This window comes from Equus przewalskii, chromosome 24 (assembly GCF_037783145.1).
Source record: "Equus przewalskii isolate Varuska chromosome 24, EquPr2, whole genome shotgun sequence".
Classification (NCBI taxonomy): Eukaryota; Metazoa; Chordata; class Mammalia; order Perissodactyla; family Equidae; genus Equus; species Equus przewalskii.
In genome coordinates, this window is record NC_091854.1 from 26541578 (window position 1) to 26568511 (window position 26934).

At 36.0% G+C, this 26934-nt stretch overlaps 1 protein-coding gene across 4 annotated transcripts in view; it reads left to right on the plus strand.

Moving 5' to 3' along the window:
- The first annotated feature begins 353 nt into the window (after window positions 1-353).
- ANKRD13C (ankyrin repeat domain 13C) overlaps window positions 354-26934 on the plus strand; it is an 87690-nt gene continuing 61109 nt past the window's right edge. For 2 of the 4 annotated variants that reach the window (XM_070592310.1, XM_070592312.1), the window contains exons 1-2: window positions 656-1443; window positions 25118-25159. In XM_070592310.1, the coding sequence (XP_070448411.1) occupies window positions 996-1443; window positions 25118-25159 (490 nt within the window). In that variant the 5' untranslated portion in view covers window positions 656-995. Of the gene's footprint in view, window positions 1444-25117; window positions 25160-26934 lie in introns of all 4 variants that reach the window. The other 2 variants (XM_070592311.1, XM_008535585.2) reach the window with 2 other exon arrangements.

The following is a 26934-nucleotide window of genomic DNA, read 5'->3' on the forward strand; positions in this document are numbered from 1 at the left end:
CATTGCCACACTTTGACGCCTGCCCGAAATTAATTTATCCAACAAATATTTGACGGACCTGTGCTCTCCCAGTCTACTGAAGAGCTTGTTTTCCAAGGTCAGCCCCTAAACTTTTCTACGGTGACTTTTCCGACGCTCCAACACTAAAATTTGCTTCTTTTTTGTGCCACCAGCTCTCCGCATCCACTTCATTGTCGCAGTTAAATATTGTACCCAACTGTTTGACTCTCTTTCCTCCTCTACTGAGCTCCTTGGAGCCAAGAGTGGCGTTTCATAAACCTACCAGCTCGGCGTACGGCACGAAGTAGATGCTTAGTAAATGTTTATTGCACAAGCGTCCCGTGCATCTCAGTGACATCACATCCTGCGCGCGGCGGCGCTGGTCTGCACTCCTCTGCGGGGGGCCCAGAGGTCGGAGTGTTTAAGTCATTGTTTATACCGTGCATCGAATATCTCAAACGCAGGCTAAGGTTTCAGACCGCCCACAAGACGCGCGGTCACTGGCAGGCAGGATCTCGGTCTCCCAGCTCAGGGGCCGCCGCTTGGGGCGGACACACACAGCCTGCCTGGGAGGCGCCGGCCCTCGGCTTCTCTCCGGAACAGAAGGTGCGAGGGAGGGAGCGGGCAGCTCACTTATCGCGGTGTTTCCTTCCTCCTCCCTCCCGGGGCAGCTCTCGCGAGAGAAGCCAGGGGAAGATGGCCGTGCCCTGTTTTTCGGTGTGAGGTAGTGGGGGCTGCGGCGGCGGGCCAGGCATCCTGGTGTCGTGGGCGCCTGAGCTCTAGCTCCCCCAAGCGAGCGCGCGTCCCTTCGTGCCTAGGCGAGAGCCGGCTCCTCTTCCTCCGGGAGATGCGTTTGTCCCGGGCTCGGGGGCGCTCTGGGAGTTCATGCTGCGCCGGAGGCTCCCGGCCGCCGCTCTAATCGCCTTGTGCCGCCGCAGCGCCCGCTCCGTCGCCGGCGGTGAGCCTCCCGGACCCCGTCTCTGCCCCTGGCGGCGATGACCGGGGAGAAGATCCGCTCCCTGCGGAGGGACCACAAGCCCAGCAAAGAAGAAGGGGACCTGCTGGAGCCGGGGGATGAGGAAGCGGCGGCCACCCTCGGCGGCACCTTTACCGGAGGCAGGATCGGCACCGGCGGCGGCGGCGGCAAGGGCGGCAGAGCCTGTCATAAGATCTTCAGTAACCATCACCACCGGCTGCAGCTGAAGACAGCTCCGGCCGCCTCCCCTGCCCCCGGCGCCCCGGCCCTGCCGCTGCACAATTCCGCCCTGACTGCCGCCTCCCCGTCCCCGGCCCTCCTAGCGGGCACCGGCCCCCTCGCTGTCGTCGCAGATGGAGGCACTTGCCCCGCTCACTACCCGGTGCACGAGTGCGTCTTCAAGGGGGATGTGAGGAGACTGTCCTCTCTCATCCGTACGCACAATATCGGGCAGAAAGATAATCACGGTGAGGAGTGCTCGCCCCTCTCCGCCTCTCCTTCCCCGAGCCCAGGGTGTGCCTCCCGGGGCCTCGGGAATCCAACCTCCTTTCCAGCAGACCCTTCTTTCCCCTCCTTTGCCCATCATCCGGGCCAAGTGCCCGTAAATCATGACCAGCTCAGTAATAGCATGCCAGTGGTCAGGGGATTGGTGCTTGTGGGTGCAAAGGAATGTTTCTTCCTTGCCCACTTCAAAGTTTCCTTGAGGAGCTGTTTTGTTTATCTTTGAGACAGGCCTTCCATGTGTTGATTCTCGACTATAGGAAATTTTAGGTTGCCTCTCATCCAATCTGGGCTTCTGTCTTTGTTTATGGAACTATATTTGTTTTCTTTCTCTCCCCCTCTCTCACCTTAGGATCTTGAATTTTGAACGTATAAACTGCCCATCTCCCTTCATTAATTACCCAGGTATCGATCCCAACTTGACTGCAACTCGTTGTGATGTATCCCCGCGAGCGGGTTGTCTGTTTCTTTTTTTCTGCTTTGAGGAAACTTAGTTTGATACAAAGTGTCTACACTTTGCGTTTAAAATAGAATGTAGAAAGCTTTGATTTCTGAAAGCCACGCAGTACGAATTTGTTGGCATTTGGTACCTAGAGCAAGTAAAGTGACTTCTGAGTAGCTAAAATTTTGTTAGAGTTTTGAGTTTTTCGCTTGTTTTACATGGATAATTGCTAATGGTAATGTTTCATCTTGATGACTGTTACTAAAAATAGTACTATGATTTTTTCAAACGTCATTATAGCCTTATAACAAAATATTTATTGTTCAAGTACTGTATTTCTACTTTTTGCTTTATCAACTCATCAGCTGAATTTTTTTTCTGTCTTTAGTTCTCAAACGTAATGTGATTGAGTTGACTTTTAAGCAACAGTAAATTTATTAATGAAAACTAATGTAAACATTGACATTTTCAACATTTAATAGATTGGACACTTTAAACTGAATAGTTGGCACATGCTGTTGATAGCTCTGCTTTTAACCGAAAGTGACTATCGTATACCTTCAGTTAGGACACACTCAACTCTGTGCTCAAAATAATACGATGCATTAATGAAATACCTGTGGAATAAGCTCCCTTGACTTCCATTGGACTCTAGGCTTCTTATCTAAAATTAGGGCAAAAATTGATATAAAAAAAGAGTAAGATTTCTATTGATTGTATAATTATCCAACGACTGCACTTGTATTCTGAATTTACAATATTCTAACAATAACGCTACATGTCTTTTATCATAAATCCCCAAAAAAGTACCTGAAAGCTGCAACCAGTTTTTATTTCTACATCTAATTTATTTAATCATTTTACTGTTGTTGCAACAAGCATAATATTATATATTGATAGTAATTATATTCTAACCCTTTGGGAAATAGTTTTTAGTGGGAGATGTGTTGTAGCTTTGGGTTGTTAATCAATTATTAGGAGTTTTTCAGATTTGGCATTCATAGTAGCAATATATATGTTTCACTAATGGCCATTACCTTTAAAAATATAGTTACATTACCTTGAAATATCCCTGAAAAGAGATAAAAGATTCCTTTTGATGATTAATCCCCTTTGAAAGAAGAGAGAGATGAGTATGACTGACAAAGTGCCACAGTATAGTCTGTTAGAACTAATTTTCTTGGTTGATCACAGACGGTACTGAACTGTAGGATTATTGGGCTTCTGTGTTCTGTAATCCAACATTTAGGAGTTGGTTTGTTAAGTACAAATTCTGTTCAAAGTAATTAGAATCCTGAATACCATTAAACTCTTCTTTTTAGCCCACTGAAATTCACTTTTTAAATTGCCTTGATATAGCAAATGTTTTCATGTGCTTAGCTGCCCTTTTATTGTTGATATTTCTGATGAATGTAACCGGTGGTTCCCATACCTGTGGAAAATGTAGTTGCTTTTTCCCCTGAAATTTACATTCTCATCTCCTGCAGGGACATCTCCTGGGAAGAGTAGTGTCTGTTTAATGTGTTACTTCTTTAATCACTCCCCCCCCCCCCCCCCCCCCGTGTAGTTGTATAATTTCCCTGTTATATTACATTACTTTTACTCTTGATATTTTACTAACCTGGATACTTTGTTTACATTTTAAGAATATTTTTCCTTTCAAGTTAGAAAAAATAAGTGCTTTTTAAGTCACCCAAACTAAAACAGGCTATTACGTTTGGATTGTTATGACATAAGTGCATAGCAGAATTGTATACTCATACAGATGCATAGCAGAGCCATACAGTCATATAACATCATGTCCCATGGCTAGTTTTATATTCACTGTGGGGATTCCTTCCACACCTGTATGATTATGATGATGATCATCATAGATACAGTTTATTGAGGGTGTCAGTAATATGTTACGTGTTGACATACATTATCACATTTAATTCTCACAATAATCCTGCAAAGCAGTTAGTTTATCCTTATTTTAAAGATGAGAAAAATGAAGCCTAGAGACATAAGGAAACTTTTCTAAAGTTGCATACTTAGTATAAGTTCCAAACTGGGAATTTAGCTAATAGCTCGGATTCCAAAGCTCGTGATTAGCCTCTTTGTAAATATTTCTATTGATCAGGACCCACTACAGGCAAAGAAGTCAATTCTAATAATGCGTATGTGGCAGTTTACAGCAAAGTTCTTTAGAATATATTTTTTTATTTGGTCCTTCCAATACCCCTGTGGAGAGATTCTGCCATTGGACAGGTCTCAGAGTTTTCCTGTAGACCCCAAATCTCTGACTCGTTTGTGCTGTTCCCTTTTTATGTAATGACACAGATAAATGGGCTGCCTCATTCACATGATAGCCCTTTAGATACTTGACAAGAGCTGCCATGTTCTCCTTGCCTTCAGGTTAAACCTTCCTAACTTCTGTATCCATGCTTCAGATGACATGGTTTATGAAGTGCTTAGAATGGTCCCTGAAACATAGTAAATACTATGTAAGTGTATTAAATGAGTAAATGAAAATCTTCATCATCTTTTAGTGAAACTCTGGTTTGTTAATTCTTCCCTCTGAGGATGATGCCCAGAAACTTAGTGCTGGAGCTGTAGTAGCCTCATAAGCAAAGACAAAAAGGAGACTATTGCTCTAAGCAATACACATTTAGTAATGTGTCTTACTAAAAAACGCACGTTAAGTAATGCATTGCAAAAGTATGTTAATTTTTCAGTACTGTTTTTCTCAAGTGATTGGCTGGCTTTCTGTTCTGTCCCTTCTTCGGTTTATTTTCTTAACCTCAAAATGGGACTTTACATTTATTGAATTTTATCGTGTTAGATTTGATCCTTTATTCTACCCATCTGGAAAGTATTGAATCCTGATTTGGTCACTGTTTAGCTCACTATTCATTAGCTCTTTCAGTTTTCAGTGGTCTTTGATTTGATAAGCTTTTTTTGGTGTTGTGTGTGTGTGTATATATATATATGTATGTATTTACAAGTTATTGTCAAATTGAGTAGGAGCAAGGATAGAGCTTTTTGTTTTGTGGTAAAATGATGGTTGAGTGTGAATTGCTTTTTCTTGCCATCAATTATTTTAAGGAATATTGTATTTGGATCCAAACATATCTCTTGAAATATACGTTAAATACAGTAACAGCCATAACATCATATATATACTGTTTTCAAATATGCCAAATGACTGTGGCTCTTTGGATATTTTGGGTGAGGAAAAAGATACCCTAACCCTAACCCTAACCCTAATCAAACTTTATATCTTTAGTGTATCTCTGGTTATATAGTACCACTATTTTCTTTAGTATAGAGTTAAAGTTTAAGTCTAAGCCTTTGTTTTACGTTTAAAGTAAAGGATTTTTTTGAATTACTTTTTGCCATTGGTAGTTAAAGTATCATGGTGACATACTATTTTTTATAATTGATGCTGTTGATTTTTAGTTCTTCACCTTTAGAATTGAGAGTACTTATGAAGCATAGTGAAGACTTTCTTGATTTTTGACTTCACTTCCTATTTGTTAAACTTATAATTGAGTTAAATATCCTTAGAAGTTAAGTACCTTCTCTCGGATGTTAGTCAGAAGCTTTTAGGTGGCAGAATGATGAAAGTCCTTGATATATGAATTGCTCAAACCAGCCTTTCCTAGATGTGAAAAATTTCTGATCTATTCTGAGAGTTTTGGCAGTTTCTTCTGCCTTTAATTATTTTGCCTGGCATGTGACAAGCCATCTTGTCTATAGACAATTTTCATTTTTACTGAGTTGTAGTGTAATCTTGAAGCCTTTTCATACGGTGATTAGAGATTTCAAATTTAAGTTAAAATTCAATTGAGAGTATTCCTGCCAATGCAGGTAACTCAGCGAAGTGATAATGAAATGGTTAACATGTGTAACATCTCTGCTTGGTGGCTGGCAGATTTCTTTAGACAGGGATTTTAAAACATCTTAATTTCAGAAAGATTAAAAATGTATGTTTGAGAATTGAGGCAATAGCGTAATCTTTTTGTGCCCATTCTGTATGTTTATTTTGGCTTATTCTATATAAATCTTTGAACTTCCTTTTGATGTTATTTTCTCTGCTTTGTTTCTGTCACTAAAATCTTCATAATCAGTGATGTAAGAGAATAATGCATAATATGTCTCTGAGAAAAGGCAACTATAAAGCTAAACTTTGCATGGCAAAGAGTATCTTGAACTAAGCCTCAGGTGGACAGTTTTAGCCTGAAGTGTTAAAATGATGGCATGCCTTTAAAAGAACGTTAGTAGTTTTGTATCTGTTATCCTCATGTTTTGTAGTCTTTTCTGGACTTTATTTTTGAAGGGCAGGCCTCATTTTTCCTTAGGAAAAAAGTGGTTTCTGGAAACCCAAGGTAATCCATTAAAGTGTTAGGCACCTTCCCCAGGTGTGAGGGTGATTTGGTGGTAAAATCTGTCACTCCACTGATTTATTGGGTTGGTTCAGTTGATTTTCATGACTATATTCATATGACCTTCATCCTTTCACCTCTTACCCTGTGTGCACCTCCAACACAGTAGGACTGTCCTTGGGTTACGTGGCTGTGTTTCCTGATGGCATCATCGTTAGCACTATAGAATGTGACGTACCACTTACAATTGTATACGAACACATCTGCAGAGCTACTTCATAAGAGGGAGGGGGGAATCCTCTTCTCCCATTTCCTGCACTGAGCTATAGTAGGAGTAGGAATTTTGATCTTCCAACTGTGGCAAAAAGGAAGTGGAAATGAGGAGTTACTGATGATGTTGTGTCCTGGGCTTCCTAAGTGAGGCAGGAAAATTCTGGAGGACTCATTGGAGAACTGAGTTGTAGGCTTCCCCAAGGTTAATGCCATTCTTAAGTCATAGAAATCTAATGCAGAGTCCAAGCTAATTGTCAGGATGCTTTAAGTTTTAGAAAATGAGTGTACTTCCTCAAAAATCGCTTGGGGGCTGGGCAAACAAACTATATATGCCAGTTCATATACCATTTATTTCATTGGGGGAGAGAGGGAAGATCACTTTCAGAACAAGACTGAAGTGTGTAAAATGGGGGTAGGAAAAAGGGAAAAGGTCTTTTTTTCTAACTCTTTGAAGATTATGAATGATGTCAGTTATCAGGATATGTGAAGTTTAACTGTGTGATTTAGTTTGAATTTCATCTGTTCTTGAGCTGTTACTCTTGTTGAAATCCCAAACATTATCTGCAAAACTAGAAGGCCATCTCCATATTTGGAATTAGATCTGAGTTTGTGACCATGCTTCTCTACAGACTGGTTTTTATGAAATTATGCTACTTACTTAACTGCTGAAATAAGTAGATATAATAATATCTACCTCTTTAGGCTTTATATTCTCAAATGGGAGACTGCACTTGAAAATATTTTAACTCTGAAGGCTCATTTAAAAGTAATACCCATTAATATCAGTATCTTGCTGTCACTTTTGGTGGTAAGTACCTTTCAGCAGAAGACGTTCTTGTTTTTGAGGTTTAGATAGGACTTAATTGAGATTTTATCTGATACTCGAGTTTATGCTGCCTGTCAGTCTGCTAAAGGATTAGGTTTATTTGACTCTCCCAGAAGTCATCTTTAGTCTACTGCTGGTGTAAAGTGGTTTAGTGCGTTGGATTCTTGACTGTAAGTATGTATCAGACATGTTAATGCACGCTCTCTCTTACTCAGCACTGTACTGAATTCTGTAAAACCACCTGTGCTGTGTTGCATATCCTCTTGTGCAAAAAATCCTTTGGTTGGCTTTCATAGAGAATCATGTGGAGACCTGCATTGTCCTGGAGTAAAATGCCTTTTTGGAGAATAAAAACAGACTTTCACACTATTCTAATGGTTTTTTATCCCTTTTTTTTGTTCATTCACTCCTTCATTTAACAGAGCACCTAACGTGGTAGATAGTTTTAGGTGCTGGGAGTACAGCAGTGAGCAAAATGGACAGAGTTTCCTGCCCCATGGAGCTTACGTTCCAATGGGGGAAGGTAAATAATAAACAAACTAATAAATATGTGGTATGACTGATAATGATAAATATAGAGTAAACAGAGCAAGGTAAGGAGGATAGAGAGTGCTAGGAGTACAGGGGAGGGGAGGTAGTAATTATTTCACTGAGATCAGGGTCAGGGGAGACATCAGTGATAAGAGAAATTTAAGCAGTTACCTAAAAATCTAAAGAAAATTAGGGAACAGGTATCTGGCAAAACAGAATCTCAGGCAGAGAATAACAAATGCTAGGTACCACGTTGAAGGAATAGGAAGAAGGCCAGTGTGGCTGGAAAAAGGGAGAGAGTAGCACGAGATAGGACATTTGAGAGGTAGCAGGGGGTTTAAGCAGGAACTTTTGCAGACTATTGTTAAGGATTTCGGTTTTTACTCTGAGCAACATAGGAAGCAATTAAGGGTTTTGAGCAGAGGAGTAACATGATCTGATTTTAAAAGGCTCATTCTGGCTGCCATATGAAGCAGAAACTTGGGTGGGCAAGGGTCAGTTTAACGTGCTATTACAGTAAGTGGGGTGGCTGTGGAAATAATGAGAAGGGAGAGCTGGTTAGGAGTCGACAGTGGATTGGATAATATAGTATGTGTGTGTGTGAATTTTGATGGAATAGTACATTTATGAGAGAAAATACAAAAACTCTCCCTTTTTACTGCTTGCTGGGACTTGAAGGTGTCTGTAAAAGCTGGAGCTGTGTTGGTTCTAGTACTTGTGATTTCCTGCTTTGCTCCCTAGTTAGGGAGCACATGAAGTCAAAACTGTTTTTGTAATACAAAGTCATTACTTGCCTTTTTCACTGCGTTAACATTTGCACCAACGTACAAAAGCAGTGGTGGGTAAAATTGTTGAAACCTTAGCATGAATCAAGGCACCAGACTGCTAGTAGTCATTGTATTCTTCTCTGCCATGTACTTGCAGTAAAAAAAAAAAAAAAGCCAATTTCACTTGTCTTTGATGAAGCTTAGAAATGATTAATTTTATTAAGTCAATCTTGAGTAAATATCTTTTTGATATTCTTTGTGATGTAATACAGATTATGCATGGTGCTCTCCTGTTGCATACTGAAGGGATATATATATCTTTGTATATTTCAAACCAAAGGGAAACATTTGTGCACTTGTTGGAGTTGTAAGCCAGACTAGCTGCTTTTATCATGGAACACCATTTTTACTTGAAAGGGCAGCTTACAGACAAACTATAGTTATTCTGATTTGGATATTTGGCAGGCATTTTCTGGGAAATGAATGAAGAGACCCTGTGACTTAAAGGAAAACAATTGAAAGTACTTGTTGCCAATGAAAAAATTCAAGCTTTGAAATGAAAATTAAAATTTGTAAAACCTGTCTCTCTCTTTCTAAGCTTCCCAGTATTTAAAGACTATTCTGGTCATATTGGTGATATTACCAAATGTGATTTTTAAAATTTTGTATAGGAAAATGTGTTGACATTTGGAATGTCTGCATTACTCAGTCAACCAATATTTTCCAGATGATTAAATGCATGTTAGAAAATCATGCACCCATAAAAGATCCCTTCAAAGTGCAAGAGAAACCAATGGATTTCAGTGTAACACAGTACAGAAAGTTTATTGATAGAGTTTTAGATTTCAGCTTCCAACTCAACCTTTAAGAAATGACTATTTGTTGAGTTTTGGTGTAGTATCAAAGAATAGCCCAAATTATTTGAAAAGCCTATTAAAATATTCCTCTTTTTTCAACTGAGTATCTTCTGAATGTGGATTTTCTTCATATATTTCAAACCAAAACATTTACACTTGATTGAATGTAGAAACAGTTATAAAAATCCAGCTGTCTTCTATTAAGCCGGACATTAAAGATGTTTAATTTACTTTAATTTTTAATTAAAGAATTTAAAATAGCACTACTCTTGTTATTCATTTTTGTTTTGGAAAATGCAATTTTTTTCATGAATTTTATATTAACATTTAATGAGTTTATTGTAATTTTAAAATTAACATTTTAAAGCATTTAATTTTAACTTCTAATAAGATAAGTATCAATTTATCCATTTAAAAGAGTTTTGGAATCTTCAAGTTGGGATCTTCAGTAGTTCTTAAGAGTATAAAGGTGTCTTGACACCAAAAAGTTTGAAAACTTTTGGTATAATAAAAAGAATATGGATTTTAGACTCTTAACTCCCACAATTTCTAAATATGTAATTTTAGAAAACTTATTAACTTTACTTTTCCTGTGAAAGAGGAAGAATATTTATCTCACAGGGTTATGGAGTAAATTAAGTAAGATAAGATATATAAAGTATGCAGCATAGTGCTGGGCACATATAATAGATGCCCCGTAAATGCCACCCATTTGGTTGGTAATTTGTGTCCTTTAATGCTGTAGTGGTCTTAATGTTACTGGAATGTTTTTTACTCATTTGAAAAACAGAACTCACTTTTGTTTACCAAGGTAGAACCAAGGCATCCAACTTCAGATTTGAAAACTATGCTGTGAAAAGTTGACAGAGAAGGTTAAGTTTATAGTATCTTTTGTGTAACGTTAGCTTGAGCAGCAGGTTGAGAACTTAGAAAACTGAGGAGGTAGTAGATGAAGGTGACTGGGACGTTTGAACACTTAGTTTCGTGATACACTTGGTCAGTAAAGTAAATCCAGTCTTGGCTACATGATGATGATGATGATGATGTTGATGTTGATGAAGATTATTTTGCATTTAAAATATTGAAATCACAGCATGGTATTTGGCTTCCTTGATAGTAGTATGTGTTTCTGATTGTGTTCTTACTTGTAAAATGAGAAGGATTGGATTATTGAACTCAAAGTCATTTTTAGGTCATAAATCTTTTGAAAATGTGCTTAATTTGGACTTGTAATAGGAAGTTTCATTTGTGACTTCAGGAGTTACTGATACTTTTGCTCTTTCACCTATGTATTCTTGGAGGGTTTAAGAAAACAAAGAGTAATTGTCTAGGGGCATAAATGCCTTGATTTCTTCATCTATGTGCTCTGTCTAGACTCTGCTGGGTTCTCTTTGTGTATTTTTTTTAATAGTTATTACATTCACATGCTACAAAATTATAAGAAGATAGAAAAGGATACATTGTAACAGTAAAGTTTCCCTCCCACTCGTCTTTACCCATGCATTTACCTTCTTTGGCAGCAACTAGTGCTATCAGTTCCTTGTTTTCTTCTTCTGTTGCCATTTAGAGAACTGTACTTTTTTTTCATCCTCAAAGTTACAGAAGTGAAGAAAGAGAACTCTTACTATCTTTTCTATTATTAGGACAAAAAAATGGATATTCAGAAATTTATGTTTGATTTTAAATGTCTTTCTCGTTTTTTTACTGTCAAAGTTACATCTCCAGCTTAGACTTCTCCTTGGAGTTCCAGATTTTTGTCTCCATTTGAGACTCTCCATTTGGGAATCTCAGAGATATTTCAAAATTTATTTGTCCAAAATGGAGTTCTTATTTTCTACCTCGTTCCCTCCCACCTGGCCACCCAGTCTCTTAGTAAATCACATCCTTAACTATCCAGTTGCTCAAGTCTTAATCATTGGGATCATTCTTTGTGTCACCCCCTCCTCCTACCCATACACATCCATCAAGTTATTTTGAATATCAATCTACTTTCTGTCTCCACTGCCATCAATTTGAGACCAACCAATTTTTATCATCTTTTCCCTGGAATACTGTTCCAGACTCACAGCTAGTCTCCCTTTGTCTCCCTCCATTCCCTTCTTTGTATGGTCACAAAAGTGATCTTAATATGTACTTTTGTATCATGTCATGTCCCTGCTCAAGGTCCTTTAATGCCTTCTCCACTTAAAAGTAAGTTCATGTTTCTTACCATAGTTACAGAGCCGCACATGATCTGGCCCTTGCCTACAACTCTGATATCTTGTACAAGTCTCGCCCTTTTTCTATATTCTGGCTGTACTTGTTTTCTTTCAGTTCCTTGAATCTACCAGGTTATTTCTAGCCCCTGTCTGGAATGCTTTTCTTCTCATTCTTTGATTTCTTCTTTCCTGTTCATCTTTTAGATCTCATTTTGAACCTCATCTCTTTAGACATATGTTCCTGACTGAAGTATCAAAAAGTACATCTCCTTTTATTATTTTCAATATTAGCCTTTTATTATTCTTTTTAACACCTATCACAACCTATTTTGTTTCCTTTTATATTTCTTTTACTCTTTTTTATGAATATAAGATCCACGATGGCAGAAATTATTTCTGGTTTGCTAATGGTTGAATCTCTAGTGTCCAGTACTATGCCTGGTAATTCCGTGGTAAATATTTGTTGAGTGAAAATGAATAGATTTTACTTCTGGGTAAAATGTTGGAGAAATAACAGAATCTATGAACTTCTAACTTTACATTAAAATACAGTAATGACACTATGATCAAGTAGACTAGATTATGAAAGAAACTTTTAATAACTAATATGATGTGATTATATGTAGAAATTATATTGGTGGTTGACAGGTGTTCTATCCTGGAACCAATGCAATATGACATGATTAGACCCCTTACTGATTAGAGCAGGGGTCTACAAACATTTAATTAAAGGACAAGGTAGTAAATATTATAGCTTATGAGCCATACCATCTGTTGCATGAAAATAGCCATAAACAGTTCATAAACAATCAGCATGTGGCTGTGTTCCAGTAAAACTTTATGTCACGTCCCTGAATTAGAGGATGAGAAAGTTTCTAATATGAGAAACGTAGCAGGAGTAAGTTTGTGCCCTTCAGCAAGCCTACCCCTTCCTTTTGTCTTCATTTATTGCTATCAAAAAAGATAAAGCTATTTCTAGTACCTTGTTTTGAATAGAGAAATTCACACCAAAGAAGGAAGTGGGCAAGAAAACTTATTTTAGTCCAGAGCTGGACTACCCTGGGTGGTGGTGGTTAAGGCAAAATAAGAAGTCCAGTAAAAAGGCTTTATAAGGAAGACTTTTTGCTCTTAAAATTGCTAGGAGCATGAATAAATTTTTACTGCAATCCTAACAAGCTTACTTATCCCCCACTTCTCTTATCTTTTATTTATTTATTTTTTAAACAGCTTTATTGCAGTATAATTCATACGCCATACAACTGAACCATTTAAAGTATACGATTAAGTGGTTTTTGGTATATTCACAGTTGTGCAACCATCACCACAATCTATTTGAGAACATTTTCATCACTCTAAAAATAAACCCTCCACCCTTTAGCTTTCATTCCCTAGTCCCCCTATTTCCCCCAGCCCTAGACAACGACTACTCTATTTGCTCTCTTAGTAGATTTGATTATTCTAGGCATTTCATATAAATGGAATCATACAGTCTGTGTTTTTGTGCCTGGCTTCTTTCACTTAGCATTGTTTTCAAGGTGCATTCGTGTTGTAGCATGTATCAGTACTTCATTGTGTTTTGTTGCCAAATAATATTCCATGCGTGCGTGGGCTTACCTCATTTTATTTGTACATTCATCAATTAATGGGCATATGAGTTGTTTCTACTTTTTGGCTATTATGAATAATGCTGCTATGAACACTTGTATGTAAGTTTTTGTGTGGACATGTTTTCATTTTCTTGGGTATATATCTTTTGCTGGGTCATGTGGTACCTCTGTTTACCATTTTGAGGAACTGCTGAACTGTTTTCAGAGTGGCTGCACTATTTTACTTTCCCAACAGCAATGTTTGGGGATTCCAGTTTCTCCTTCTTGTCAATACTTGTTATTATCTGTTTTTTTGATTATACCAGTCCTAGTGAGTATAAAGTGGTGTCTCATTGTGGTGTTGATTTGTATTTCCTTTATGGCTAATGATTTTGAGCATCTTTTCATGTGCTTATTGGCCATTTGTATATCTTCATTGGAGAAATGGCTATTCAGATCCTTTCCATTTTTAAATTGGGTTGTCTTTTTAATATTTAATTGTATATTCTGGATACAAGACCCTTATCAAATATATGACTTGCAAAATATTTTCTTTCTCTGTGGGTTGTCTTTTCACTTTCTTGACGCCATCCTTTGCAGCACAAAATATTTTAATTTTGATGAAGTCCAATTTACTTTTGCTTTTTTTGCTGTGATGTTGGTATATCTGAGAAACCATTACCTAATCCAAGTTTGCAAAGATTTACTCCTTTGGTTTTTTTCTAAGAGTTTTCTAGTTTTAGCTCTTACGTTTAGGTCTATGATCTATTTTGAATTAATTTTTGTGTATGGTGTGTTTGGTCCATTGATAGATATGTCTATCCTGATGCAAATACATAGTGTATTGATTAATGTGGTTTTGTAGTAAGTTTTGAAATTGCGAAGTGTGAATCATCCAACTTTGTTCTTTTTCAAGATTGTTTTGGATATTCTGGGGCCTTTGAATTTTTACGTGAATTTTAGGATCACCTTGTCAATTTCTGTAAAAAAGCCAGCTGGGATTTTGATGGAGGTTGCATTGACTTTATAGACTAATTTGGGGAGTATTGTCATCTTAACAATATTTAATCCATAAATTTGGGATTTTTTTAGGTATTGTTTAATTTCTTTCAATAATGGTTTGTAGTTTTCAGAGTGTACGTCTTGCAGTGTTCTTCTTATCTTTGATTTCTCTGCAGCAACTCCTCAGTCCCTCAGCTCTTTGATTCTCTTTGTATTATCTAGAATATTAGAATAGAGTTTCATAGGAAAGTGCTTGAGTATCAGCTTGTTTGTTTAGCTTCAGAGTTTAGATAAGGTTTCTTTTATTCATCCTCTTTAATGAACTGAGAGGAAACTAAGGGCAATCTGCTTGTCCTTTCCCATACCAGATTGGAAAAAAATCTTCATTCCAGGATGAATGAGGAGGGAAAAAAAGTCCATCTGAGGATCTTTGAAAAAATTCATTATAAAAGAATCATAAGTATCTTGAAGATACCATTAAGAATACTGTAAAAAAGTAGAAGGAAAGTTTAGAAAATAATTGCTTTGTTTTTCAGTAAGAGATCAAAACAGTTTGCTCTCCAAACAACGGTTTTCTAAAACTGTTATATGATGATGTGAAGAAAACAGGCCAAAATAAGAAGATCCTATGGAATTTTAAAAAATGTAGTCAATTCATTGAAAATCTAAATTAAATGCAGTAAAGTCTTGGTATTATAGAAAATTGAATGCATGATGACAAAATTCATTTGAAAACCAAGACCGTAGAGGAAAAGGAGAAAAATTAAAAGAATTAAGGACAAGCTATAAGTATAGAGAATACCTCTATATATTTCATTTTATGAATAATATGTATTTACAGAGAATAAAACAAAATAAGTGGATCAGAGACAATACTCAAAGCTGTAAATGAAGAAGAAAATATTTTTGATCTAGAATTAGTTCTGATTCCAAAGTTAGAGAGAACTCATAATGTGTTCCAGGGAAAATTAATGGAAAGAGATTCTGCATATCTTGGTCATATTTTAAAATTTAATGAGGAATCCTACACATACACAAGTGAAAAGCACAGGTTACTATTGAACAAATGAATATCACTTTGGCTTCAGACCTCTCAAATGTTAGAACGTACTTGTTACACCGTCTTCCAACTGTAGACTTCCTTCTGGCCTGATAGTCATTTTTGAAAGCAATAGTCATTTTCTAGAAAATAGAACAATTGCCATGATATCATTCCTGAAAAATATTATTCAAAGAAGTATCACAGATCATAAGAGATGAATTTAAATGGCCAACCCAAGAAAGGAGAATTTATGTCAGAAAAGGACTGATAATGAACATTGAAACCAGTTAAATTTACCATTGATAAGTCTAATAATTATAGGAAATATGATTATGATCTTGTGAGCAAATTTCCAGAAAAACCTTTTGTTTCAAATTTTGAAAGACATGTGTTCTATAAAGGATGAGAAAAAGGTTAATAACTACTAATTAAATCAGTGAAACAAAAATGGAGATAGAGGAGAAATGTAAGTACAGGCTTCCTCATTTTTCGTAAAAGGGAATCAAAAGTGTGGTTTATTTTTTTACTTTGTTAGGTATATATGATTTTAAAAATGCTTTCTAAAAAGTGTTAGTTTGCTACAAATAGAATTTAAAATATATCTTTTTACAGTCTATGTTATTGCAGAAGATAAATTTTAAAAGACCAAATAAAAAAGACAGACTAGAAAAGCAAAGCAAAAGCACTTAAAAAATAGAAATCTCCCAAAGTATGATTATGGCAAATAAAGCTTTATATTCCCATATTGTATTGGTAGTGATTCTTGCAGTTATAATTGATAGAAACTCACTGCAAACTAACTTAAGCTGACAGGTATTTATTGTTTCATATAACTGAAAATGGTAGCCTGGGAGCCAATATTGGGCATGAGTGTATCTGGACCTCCTACAGTATTGTCAGAATATTTTTTTTCCTACAATCTCTTAGCTCTGCTGTTATGTAGAATTTCATTCTTTCTTATTGCAATTGGGCTTTATCTGTGTCAGAGTTTTTCAAACTCTGCACTTGACATTTTGTGTTGGATAATTCTTTCTGGTGGGAACCTGTCCTGTGCATTGTGAGATATTTAGCAGCATCCATGGGCTCTATCCTCTAGATGCCATTAGTACCCCTACCCCCAATTTTGACAACCAAATGGCCAAATCTTCCCTAGGGGATAAAATTGCCCCTGATTGAGAACTACTGATCTATGTGGTAGAGAATATACAGCCCCTTACTCAAAACCTTAAAGCATTGTGGTTCTAATGGCAATAAACAGTGTTTCCCACCAGCTCAAGTACAAAAAAAAAAAAAAAGAAAATTGCAGAAAAGAACCTTGACCAAAGTGGGAATTGTGCTCTTCCCTGAAGCAGTATTCTAGTTAGGTATCAGACTGGTTGGGGTTGGAGTCATGTGCCCTCCCTGGTTCATGTACTTAAGTTATGGGATTTGTTGCTAAGAGAAAGGAGCATGGAAAAAAATTCCAAAAATAACTATGACATCTACTAAAAGGGAAGGAAAGGACTTTCACAGACATACCTGAAAGAGAATGGTAAAAAATGGAAATTTTATTGTTGAGTTAATGGTAAAGAAAAATATGAATAGTAAGATTAATTGCTGATAAAATTGAATTGAGATAAAAATGATTTAAAAATGCTAAGAGAATAATTATATTTTGATAGGAGTTATGATCATTAGTGCTAATAAAATTTTTGCATCTTTTGCCTTAACAGTATCAAAGAATAAAAAGCAAAGTATTACAAATGTGGAGAAATTTAACAATAAAAATTGAAGTAGAATTTCTGCATCTAATAATGATGGACTAGATAATTAGGACTAATCTTCTTTAGTAACAAGCAAGAATAAAATACCTTAAGGGCATTGGAGATCTAACAAGGTAGGAAGGAATTACTGGGCCAAGATCTGGCAGAAGATGGAAATCCAAAGATATGAGCCTAACACTTTAGGTTGTTTTGCCCCAGTAGCTTTTGTGAACCCAGAAGAAGTAGTTAAGATGATGAGCTTTTGACAGCCTCACTGAACTAAGAGAACAAAAGATGGCAGTTTGGTCCTGCTGAGTATGGGCTATCTCTTAAACATGCTGCTTTTGGGGCTGAGATCTTTATGAGCTGCACCTTAGGAATAGGGTGAACCGAAAGTTAGTCAGCTCTGATACAGGCTGAAGCATAAGCTGTGAGTCATTTGTGAGGGCCAGAAGAAAATGTCATTCCCTGGATTAGTTGATCTTGGAGTCTAGTACTCTCAGACACATGTCAGAAGCACTTGAAAGTCTCTGGAGGATTTGTTTCTTAGGCTTCAAAATTTTTATGTAAAGAGTTAATTAAAGGGGCTGGCCCTGTGGCTGAGTGGTTAAGTTCATGTGCTCCACTTCAGCATCCCAGGGTTTCGCTGGTTTGGATCCTGGGTGCTGACATGGCATCGCTCATCAGGCCATGCTGAGGCAGTGTCCCACATGCCACAACTGGAGGGCCCCACAACTAAAAATACACAACTATGTACCAGGTGGCTTTGGGGAGAAAAAAGGAAAAGTAAAATCTTAAAAAAAAAAAATTAATTAAATACCATGTCCATGTCCATCATATAATTGAAGATGGACCAGCCTTATAAGGAAACTGGACAACATGAATGAGAATCAGGGAGAAATAATAAGAAAAACAGACCCATCAGAGGGTCATTTATTATAATTATTAGACAAAAACTTTAAATAACAATGTTTATTGTGTTCTTGGGGGATAAGAGACAAGGTTGAATATTTTAGCAGAGAACTGGAAACTATAAAAATTGAAATCACATATTTGAAAAAGAACTAAATAGAATTCTCAAGTGGAAAAATATAATAACATTAAAAACTAAATAAATGGGTTTAGTAACAATTGAAACTCCAAAGAAGACAGAACTCATGATCTTGGAAATAGATCAGAAGAAAATATACTGAAAAATGGAAACAGAAAGAAATAAAAAGTGTAAGAGAAGTTCTACATTAGTTGAACCCCAGAGAGAGGGCTAAAGCAATATTTGGAGAGAGAATTGCTGAGAGTTTTCCAAAATCGATGAAAAACACCAATTCAGAGATTTAAGAAGTCCAACCCAAGGAGAATAAAAAAAGGAACCTGCATTGGAGTGAATTGGCTGAAAAATAAAATCAAAAAAACTTAAATGCAGCCAGAAAAGAAAAGTCACATTACTTTCAAAGGAGCAGTAGAAAGTCCTATAGCTGACTTCTCAACAAAAAAGGAAACCATAAGACCACATAGAATGCTGAAGAAAATAACAGCCAATCAAGCATTATATACCCAGTACAATATCCTTCAAGACTGAAGTTGAATAGATATTTATAAACAAAAACCTGAGAGAATTCATTTATCAGATTGTCATTAAAAAATACTGAAGGATATGCTTCAGATAGAAGAAAAATGATTCTGATGGAAGGTTAGAAATGAAGACAGGGATGAAGAGCAACAAAAATGGTAAATAAACCTAAATGAATATTGACTCTGTAAGGTGAAAATAAAAAACTTACAGGACTAGATAACAGTAGCATGTAAGTCTGGATGAAGGGAGTGAAGTTAGTTTTCCAAGGTCATTGCATTTCTCTGAAGAGGGGTAGTGTACCATTTAACATTAGACTTTGATAAATCAAATATGTACATTGTGAACTCTAGAGCAGTGCTGTCTAATAGAAATAAAATGCAAGCCACAAATGTAACTGCAAATCTTCTAAGCCAAATAAAGAAAATAAAAAGAAGTAATTTAATTTTAATAATACATTTTATTTATACCTTCTATCCCACAAATGAAAAAACAAAATAGAATAATGAAAATAATTAGTCTAGAAGAAGGTAAGAAAGATGAGAAAAAGGAGCATAGAACCAGCAGGACAAATAGAAAACACAAAGCAGGATGGTAGCTTTAAACTCCAATATATCAGGAAGTATAACATATGAAACTAAATTAAGTGCTCCAGGGAAAAAACAAATACTGGTGTATTGTATGAAGTCACAGTCAGCTACATGCAGTTAGAAACACATCTAAAATGCAAAAATGTCTAAAAGTTGAAAGTGAAAGGATTGAAAAATATATTCCATGCAAATATCAATCCAAAAAAAGTTGGTATAGTTGTATGAACATCATAATAAGTTCTAAACCAGTAAACATTATCTGAGATAAAGAGAGATGCCTCATAATGAAAAATTCAATGAATCAAGAAAATATAAAGATTTGATTTGTTACCACCTCTTTTATAATTTTTCCTGAGTTACAACATTCCATCAGAATTCATTTTCTCCCCTCTGAGCTTCTGTAGAATTGTGTGACTTTATAATGAAACTTAATAATGTACCCTAGTCATCTGCATCTGTTATACAGAGTTGTAGGCCCCTAAAGAGCAAAGATAGTTTTATTCATTTTTGTATTACTCCTGGTGCATAAAAAATTCTTCAATAGGGGTCTAATGAATAGCTGAATTACATTGAACCAGTTCCTCAATAAAAGTTTATACATTAAAAAAAAATTTGATTTGTACTTAATATCACAGCCAGAAAATATGTCAAGGAAAAACTGCTAGACCTACAAGAAGATATTAAAAAAACTCCAATTATAGTGGTAAATTTTGCAATTCCTCTTTCTGTAACAAGAATCTGACCAAAAAACCCAGTAAGGATATAAAAGACAGGAACAGCACAACAAACCAGATCTAGTAAATTTATGTGAAATGGTACATACAACAACTTCAGGATACATGCTCTTTCAAAGATATGGAAAGCATTTACAAAAACTGACCAGACTTGATCATAAGGCAAATGAATCTGAACATATTTCAGAGGATTGAAATTATGCTGAGTTTGTTCTCAGATCACAATGTAATTAAGCTAGAAATTATTAATAAAGAGATAAAGATTGTGGTCGGCCCCATGGCATAGTGGTTAAAGTTCAGTGCACTCCACTTTGGTGACCCAGGTTCGCAGTTTCGGATCCAGGGTGCAGACCTACACCACTCATCACTCATGCTGTGGTGGCGACCCACATACAAAATAGAGGAAGATTGGCACAGATGTTAGCTCAGGGCCAGTCCTCCTCAGCAAAATAAATAATAAATAAATAAATAAATAAAGATGTATCAGGAAAAAGATTGAAAAATCATCTAACAATCCATTTCAAGAAATTAGAAAAAGAACAACTTAATTTGCTTAATTTCCCAATTTGAGTGTATTTTATCCAAATAAATATAAGGAGATAATGAAAGAGCAAGAGTTACCGAATTGGAAAAACAAACGTTAAGTAGCAACATGCGAAAACTTTGTTCTTTAAAAAGATGCATAAGATTAATAAACCTCTGACTGATAAAAAGAAAAAGAGGAAACATAGATAATAAATATGGATGAAAAGCGGGGCATCTCTGTAAATTCTAATATCATTAATAAATTATTAAAGGCTATTGTGAACAAAATGTATGCCAATAAATGACAATTTATATAATGACAGAGTCCTAGAAAAATTCAGTTTGTCAAAATGAACACAAAAAGGAATTAGAAAACATAACTGTTCTTGGCATTATTTAAAGGCAGTATATCCATAATGAAAATGTTCACTCAAAAGAAACTCCAGGGTTAGATAGTTTTACAAGTGTATTATTCGAAATGTTTAGGAACAGTAACACCAAAACCTTTCCAATTGCATTTACCTGATGATAAAACATTTGAGTTTGCAACCCTTGCCTAAGGTAATTCCTGTTGCATTTTAATTATCAGGTTTTGGTAACTGTTGATATTATTAAGGTTTTGAATCTCTCCGCCCATTTCATCCATCCCCCACCTATCATCTCTGGCAACCACCAGTGTGTTCCCTTATCTCTGACCTTGGTTTTGGTTTTTTTTTTGGGATTCCTCATGTTAGCAAGATCCTATGGTATTTGTCTTTGTCTGTCTGACTTATTTTACTTAGTGCAGTGCTCTCAAAGTCCATCCATGTTGTTGCAAATGGCAAGATTTCATTTTTTTATGGCCGTATAATTTTCCATTGTATATATACTACATTTTCTTTATCCATTCATCCATTGATGGACATTTGGGTGGTGTTCCTATCTTGGCTATTGTAACACTGTAGTGAACATGGGGGTGCATATATCTTTTCTAGTTAGTATTTTTGTTTTCTTTGGATAAATACCCAGAAGTGGAATTGCTGGATCATATGGCAGTTTTATTTTTAATTATTTTTGTTGTGTGTGGGGAAGCTTGGCCCTAAGCTAACATCTGTGCCAATCTTCCTGTATTTTATGTGCGATGCCGCCACAGCGTGGCTTGGCCAGTGGTGCTAGGTCTGAGCCCTGGATCTGAGCCTGCAAACCTGGGCTGCGGAAGCAAAGTGCGCGAATTTAACCGCTCCACCACCATGCCGGCCCCCTATTTTTAACTTTTTGAGTAACCTCCATACTGTTTTCCATAGTGGCTGCATCACTTTGCATTCCCACCAACAGTGCGCAAGGGTTCCCTTTTCTCCACATCCTCACCAGCATTTGTTATCGCATGTCCTTTTGATAATAGCCATTCTAACAGGTGTGAGGTGATATCTCATTGTCGTTTTAGTTTGCATTTGTCTGATGATTAGTGATGTCGAGCATCTTTGGATGTACCTCTTGGCCATCTGTATGTCTTCTTTGGAAATAGATCTATTCTGATCCTCTGCCCATCTTTTAATTGGATTGCTTGTTTTTTTTCTATTTAGTTATGTGAGTTCTTTATATATTTTGGATATTAAGCTTTTGTAAGATATATTATTTGCAAATACTTTCTCCCGTTCTGTAGGTTGCCTTTTCATTTTGTTGATGGTTTCCTTTGCTGTGCAGAAGCTTTTAGTTTGATGTAGTCCCACTTGTTTATTTTTGCTTTTGGTGTCAGATTCAAAAATCATTGACAAGACTGATATCTAGGAGCCTATGTTTTCTTCTAAGACTTTTATGGTTTCTGGTCTTATGTTCAAGTCTTTAATCCATTTTGAGTTAATTTTTGTGTATAGTGTAAGAGACTGGTCCAGTTTCATTCTTTTTTGTGTGGCTGTCCGTTTTCCCAACACCATTTAGTGAAGAGACTGTCATTTCCCTGTTGTATATTCTTGGCTCCGTTTTCATAAATTAATTGATGATATATACATGGGTTTATTTCTGAGCTCTCTATTCTATTCCATTTATTTATATTTTTATGCCAATACCGTACTGTTCTGATTACTATAGCTTTGTAATACAATTTGAAATCAGGAAGTGTGATGCCTCCGTCTTTGTTCTTTCTCAAGATTGCTTTGGCTACTTGAGGTCTTACAAGTGGATTTCTTTTACCTTGTATTAAGCTGAAGACTTTGAAGGCACTGAATAGTGTATTAACCTGACCCACAGATGGTTCCAAATCTGATATCAGTGGATGACTAAGTTTAAAATTGTTCTTAAGCATTTTCATGTAGTGTTTGACCTAAACATGGTGTTAGTCAATAGTAGAAAAATTGTGCCTTACTGAGATTTCCTTATCCAGAAAAGTCAGTTGAAAGTCCCTAACCTTATAGTATTTTTTTGTGTGTGTATGTTGGGGGGGAAATAGAAAAATCACTGATGTAGTTTTGTTTTTTAGAGTTTTTCTTTTGTTTCTTTATGAAGTAGGTTTATGATCTCAACATGAGAAGATAGAGAAATCAGTTTTACTAACTTCATATTTTTATATATTTGCAGTGAAAAATACTTTCCTTCACTGCATGTTCCGTATTGAACTAGCAGTCAACAATGCTTTTCTAAAACCAAAATACTTTTTTCATTTGCCTTGTCATTTTTATTCTTACCCATGTAAATTTTTTTTAACATTATGACATAATATTTTGAGAAGATAGCTCACTGAAAGGTGTGAAATTTGGGGAAGATCGAAGTCTGTCTTTTTGGAAAATAGCTTATACTGATAACTTGGCAACTATTGAAACTTCTTAAGTAGTATTGTGAGCATAGCCTCTTTTCTGGGGACATGCTTCAATGTATGATTATTATCAGTGTATTATAGTGGTTTCCGTATTTTAATTAGGATGAGTTCTGAGGTGTGAAAACCAGGGAGTATATTGCTTAGTCACTAATGGAAATTTGTCCTTCAAATTGTTATTTCTGAAAAACATAATGTGAATTATGTCCGCAAATCTGTTTTTTTTTTTTGATTCCTAATGGTTAACACCAAGAGATTTACTGTAATCCAGGATTTTTTTGGTAAAATTACTTACAGAGAAAATTTAAACTTAGTGAATTTATTTGTCTTCAAAATTTTGCACAAAATATCATTTTGCTCTCTGCCAACAATTCCGGTTCTATTCTGCCTATTGAGCAAAAGATGTGTGCATGTATGTTTTAATCATCTTGGCAGGTTTTGTCAAACTAAGAGTTTGGGGTAGATCTTACACAAATTTCTTAGAAAAAGTAATCATCTTATTTTATCCTGTATATTATTTCTTGATAAGTGTGTAGCTCATTTTATTGGCAAAAATTGTTCATATGGTGACTTCTGTAAAAATGCTAATATCTGAAAAACAGTATACATAAATTTTATTTAGTAATTTTACTTTCAAATAGTACTATAGGTTTGCTTTCTTTTCTAATAAGAGGTTTATAGGCTATAAATGTGGCTTGGGGTATCATTTTGAAGTTAAATTAATCCTTCTATAACATTAGCTGTAGGATATAGTCCAAACTCATTAGCACAGCCTACAGATCCTCGTTAATTTGTCTTTTGCTCATCTGTCCAATTTCATTATTTGCTGTTGTCCTACAAGCTAAACTTTACCCCCACTAGTCATAAGCATTTTTGTTTGTTTGTTTCCCAAGTATAAATTGTTCTTACATTTGATGTAATTCGGGGGAGTTTTTTTTTTTTTAATAATATATATATTTTTTTAAAGATTTAACTTTTTCCTTTTTTCTCCCCAAACCCCCTGGTACATAGTTGTGTATTCTTCCTTGTGGGTCCTTCTAGTTGTGGCATGTGGGATGCTGCCTCACCGTGGTTTGATGAGTGGTGCCATGTCCGTGCCCAGGATTCGAACCAATGAAACCCTGGGCCGCCTGCAGCGGAGCGTGTGAACTTAACCACTTGGCCACGGGGCCAGCCCCGGGGGGGAGTTTTTTTTTTAACATGAAATACTAGTCAGCTTTACTTTGTTTGACTACAGATTTCTAACCCATTCTTCAAGACTCATTTCAGTGTGATCTGTCTTCAATATTTAACTCTCTGCACAGGCAAAATGAGGTGTTCTGCCTTGTGTGCCCTTCTGTACTATCTGTACTCCCTGCTATTCTGATAAATAATAATAACAATTATTTATTTTCACCTCAGTCTCCAGCAGAAGACTTCTGAACAATTTGAGGACTGGTATTGAGTCTTATTGATATTTATCCTTAAGGATCAGTCCATAGTAGGTGTTTAAATTGTTTGTTGAATGAATGAAGAATGATATGATAGAGAAGTTAACAGCACAGGAATCTGTGAAGTCTGTTTGGAGAAGAAATCCCAAAAGCAAACTGGGTATCTTTTTCTTTGCGGGGGTGGGGAGGCGTAGGATACATTGTGTTTAGAAACCATGGCATCCTCTGACTTTGAATTTGCTGTATAAGCAGGATCATTTGCATTCACGTTATTTTTGCTTAAAATCTATCAGTGAAATTTCTAAAGGAGCTAAAACCACTTTTGAATAAGTTTTCCTATGTTTTCCACTAATTTAATTTTTTTCTATTTTAGGAAACACTCCTTTACATCTTGCTGTGATGTTAGGAAATAAAGGTTAGTAAATTTTTTTTTGTTGTTTAACTTCACGAATGTATTGTCTGCTTAAAAATTTTAAGATGAATTTTGTCTTTTGAGTTTTTAAAAATTGACCTTTTTTTTAATTTTCTAACTGAGCTTAGGATTCAGTATATTAAAAATAACAAATATTTTCTGATTTCCATAGCACTTTTTTCAAAGAGATAATGGAAATCCTGTACTAACCTTTGTGTCTTTTGAAACTGTTTCTTTTCCTCACTTGGTTATTTTATCAGGCAAGTATTTATAATTTCAGGAGACTCTTATTTCCAAATATTAAAGTTTATTAATTATTGTAATACTTTTAATATTCAAAGAATTTTATAAGATTCTTTAATATGGGCTATTTTGAATATCTAAACTCATAAGTCTAGCTTTTTGTATGGTAGATTGTAACAATGTGGTACTTTTTTTTCCTTTAATTTAAAAAGAAGCAACTCATAGACAGGTGATGTAAAGGATCTACTTTTTAAGGCTATCCCTAGATGCAATAAAATCTTAGTTATGTGGATTCCTGGTAATCCTGGAAGTGAAGATTCCAGACAGCTGATTGGCAACTTTTTAAGCCTCTAGACTTTAAATTTTAGATGTGTTTGATAAAAATATTTTAAAAACGTATACTCCTGAATTTTTAAACAGGCTAATGAATTTTTGTTAATACTTTTCTTTCTGATCATCTGGAAGTATGATTATGTACATCCGTTATTGTCATATAGTGTAATGTAGCTGTTTGTATAAACATTTGATCTGAATGGTTAAGTGAAGCATATGATCTGCATGATAATTTAATTTTGATTTTAATTCTGTATAAATTGGTGACTCAAATCTTTCTTTGTTTAGTTATGCTATTTTTTTCCTTCTTGTAAGGAACACACTCAAATAACCTCTAAATAAAGAGAGATTTATTAAGAACCTACACTGTAGAAACTCAAGATATGGGGACAAACTGCATCTCAGGAAGAGCAGTAACCAAGACAATTTGGGGGATCAGCCATTCTCCTTCTTTCCTTCCCTTCTCCTTCCCACTTTCCCTCCCTCCGTCTATCTGTCTGTCTGTCTATCTATCTATCTATCTATCTGTCATCTGTTTATCTCTTATGGTGTGTCTGCTGTTCTTTATATATATGTAATGTTCTCCCATTTCTTGATTGATTTTTCTCTGTTTACTGAAATTGAGCATGACCCCAAATAACTGTTCTAGGGTCCTAAATCTTCATGACTTTTGGTTTGAGTCATCACCACCAGCTAGTTGAGTTTCTTAGGTTCCTAGATTTCTGAGCAAAAAGTTTGATTGGTCTAGTTCGTCTCAAGCCAAGCCACAGTGATGAGTGACTGGCGAGCTCATGAATTATCTTTGGGATGCGTATTTACTTCTGTGAAATTATCTTTAGCCAGGGTGGCTTGGGGTGAGAGCTGGCAGTAGGAGAGGGAATCAGGTATACAGAGGAAGAATGTTTAGTTCAGCAGGACTATGGATAGGGCAAGCCATGATAGTTGTCTCTAGTTTAGTTACCTTGGTGAAAATATATCAGATGTAGCTGGCTAAATTTGACCAATAAAAACTTATGCTTTTTGTCAAAGAACATTGGATCAGAACTTTAGAAAATAACTGAAATGTATCGATCATTTACAATGTGCTAGATGCTTTTTTTAGTGCTTTATACATATATACTCATTTAACACAGCAACCATGTAATGAAGATATGATTATCCCCATTTTACAGATGAAAAAGGCTCTGAGAAGTTAAGCAATT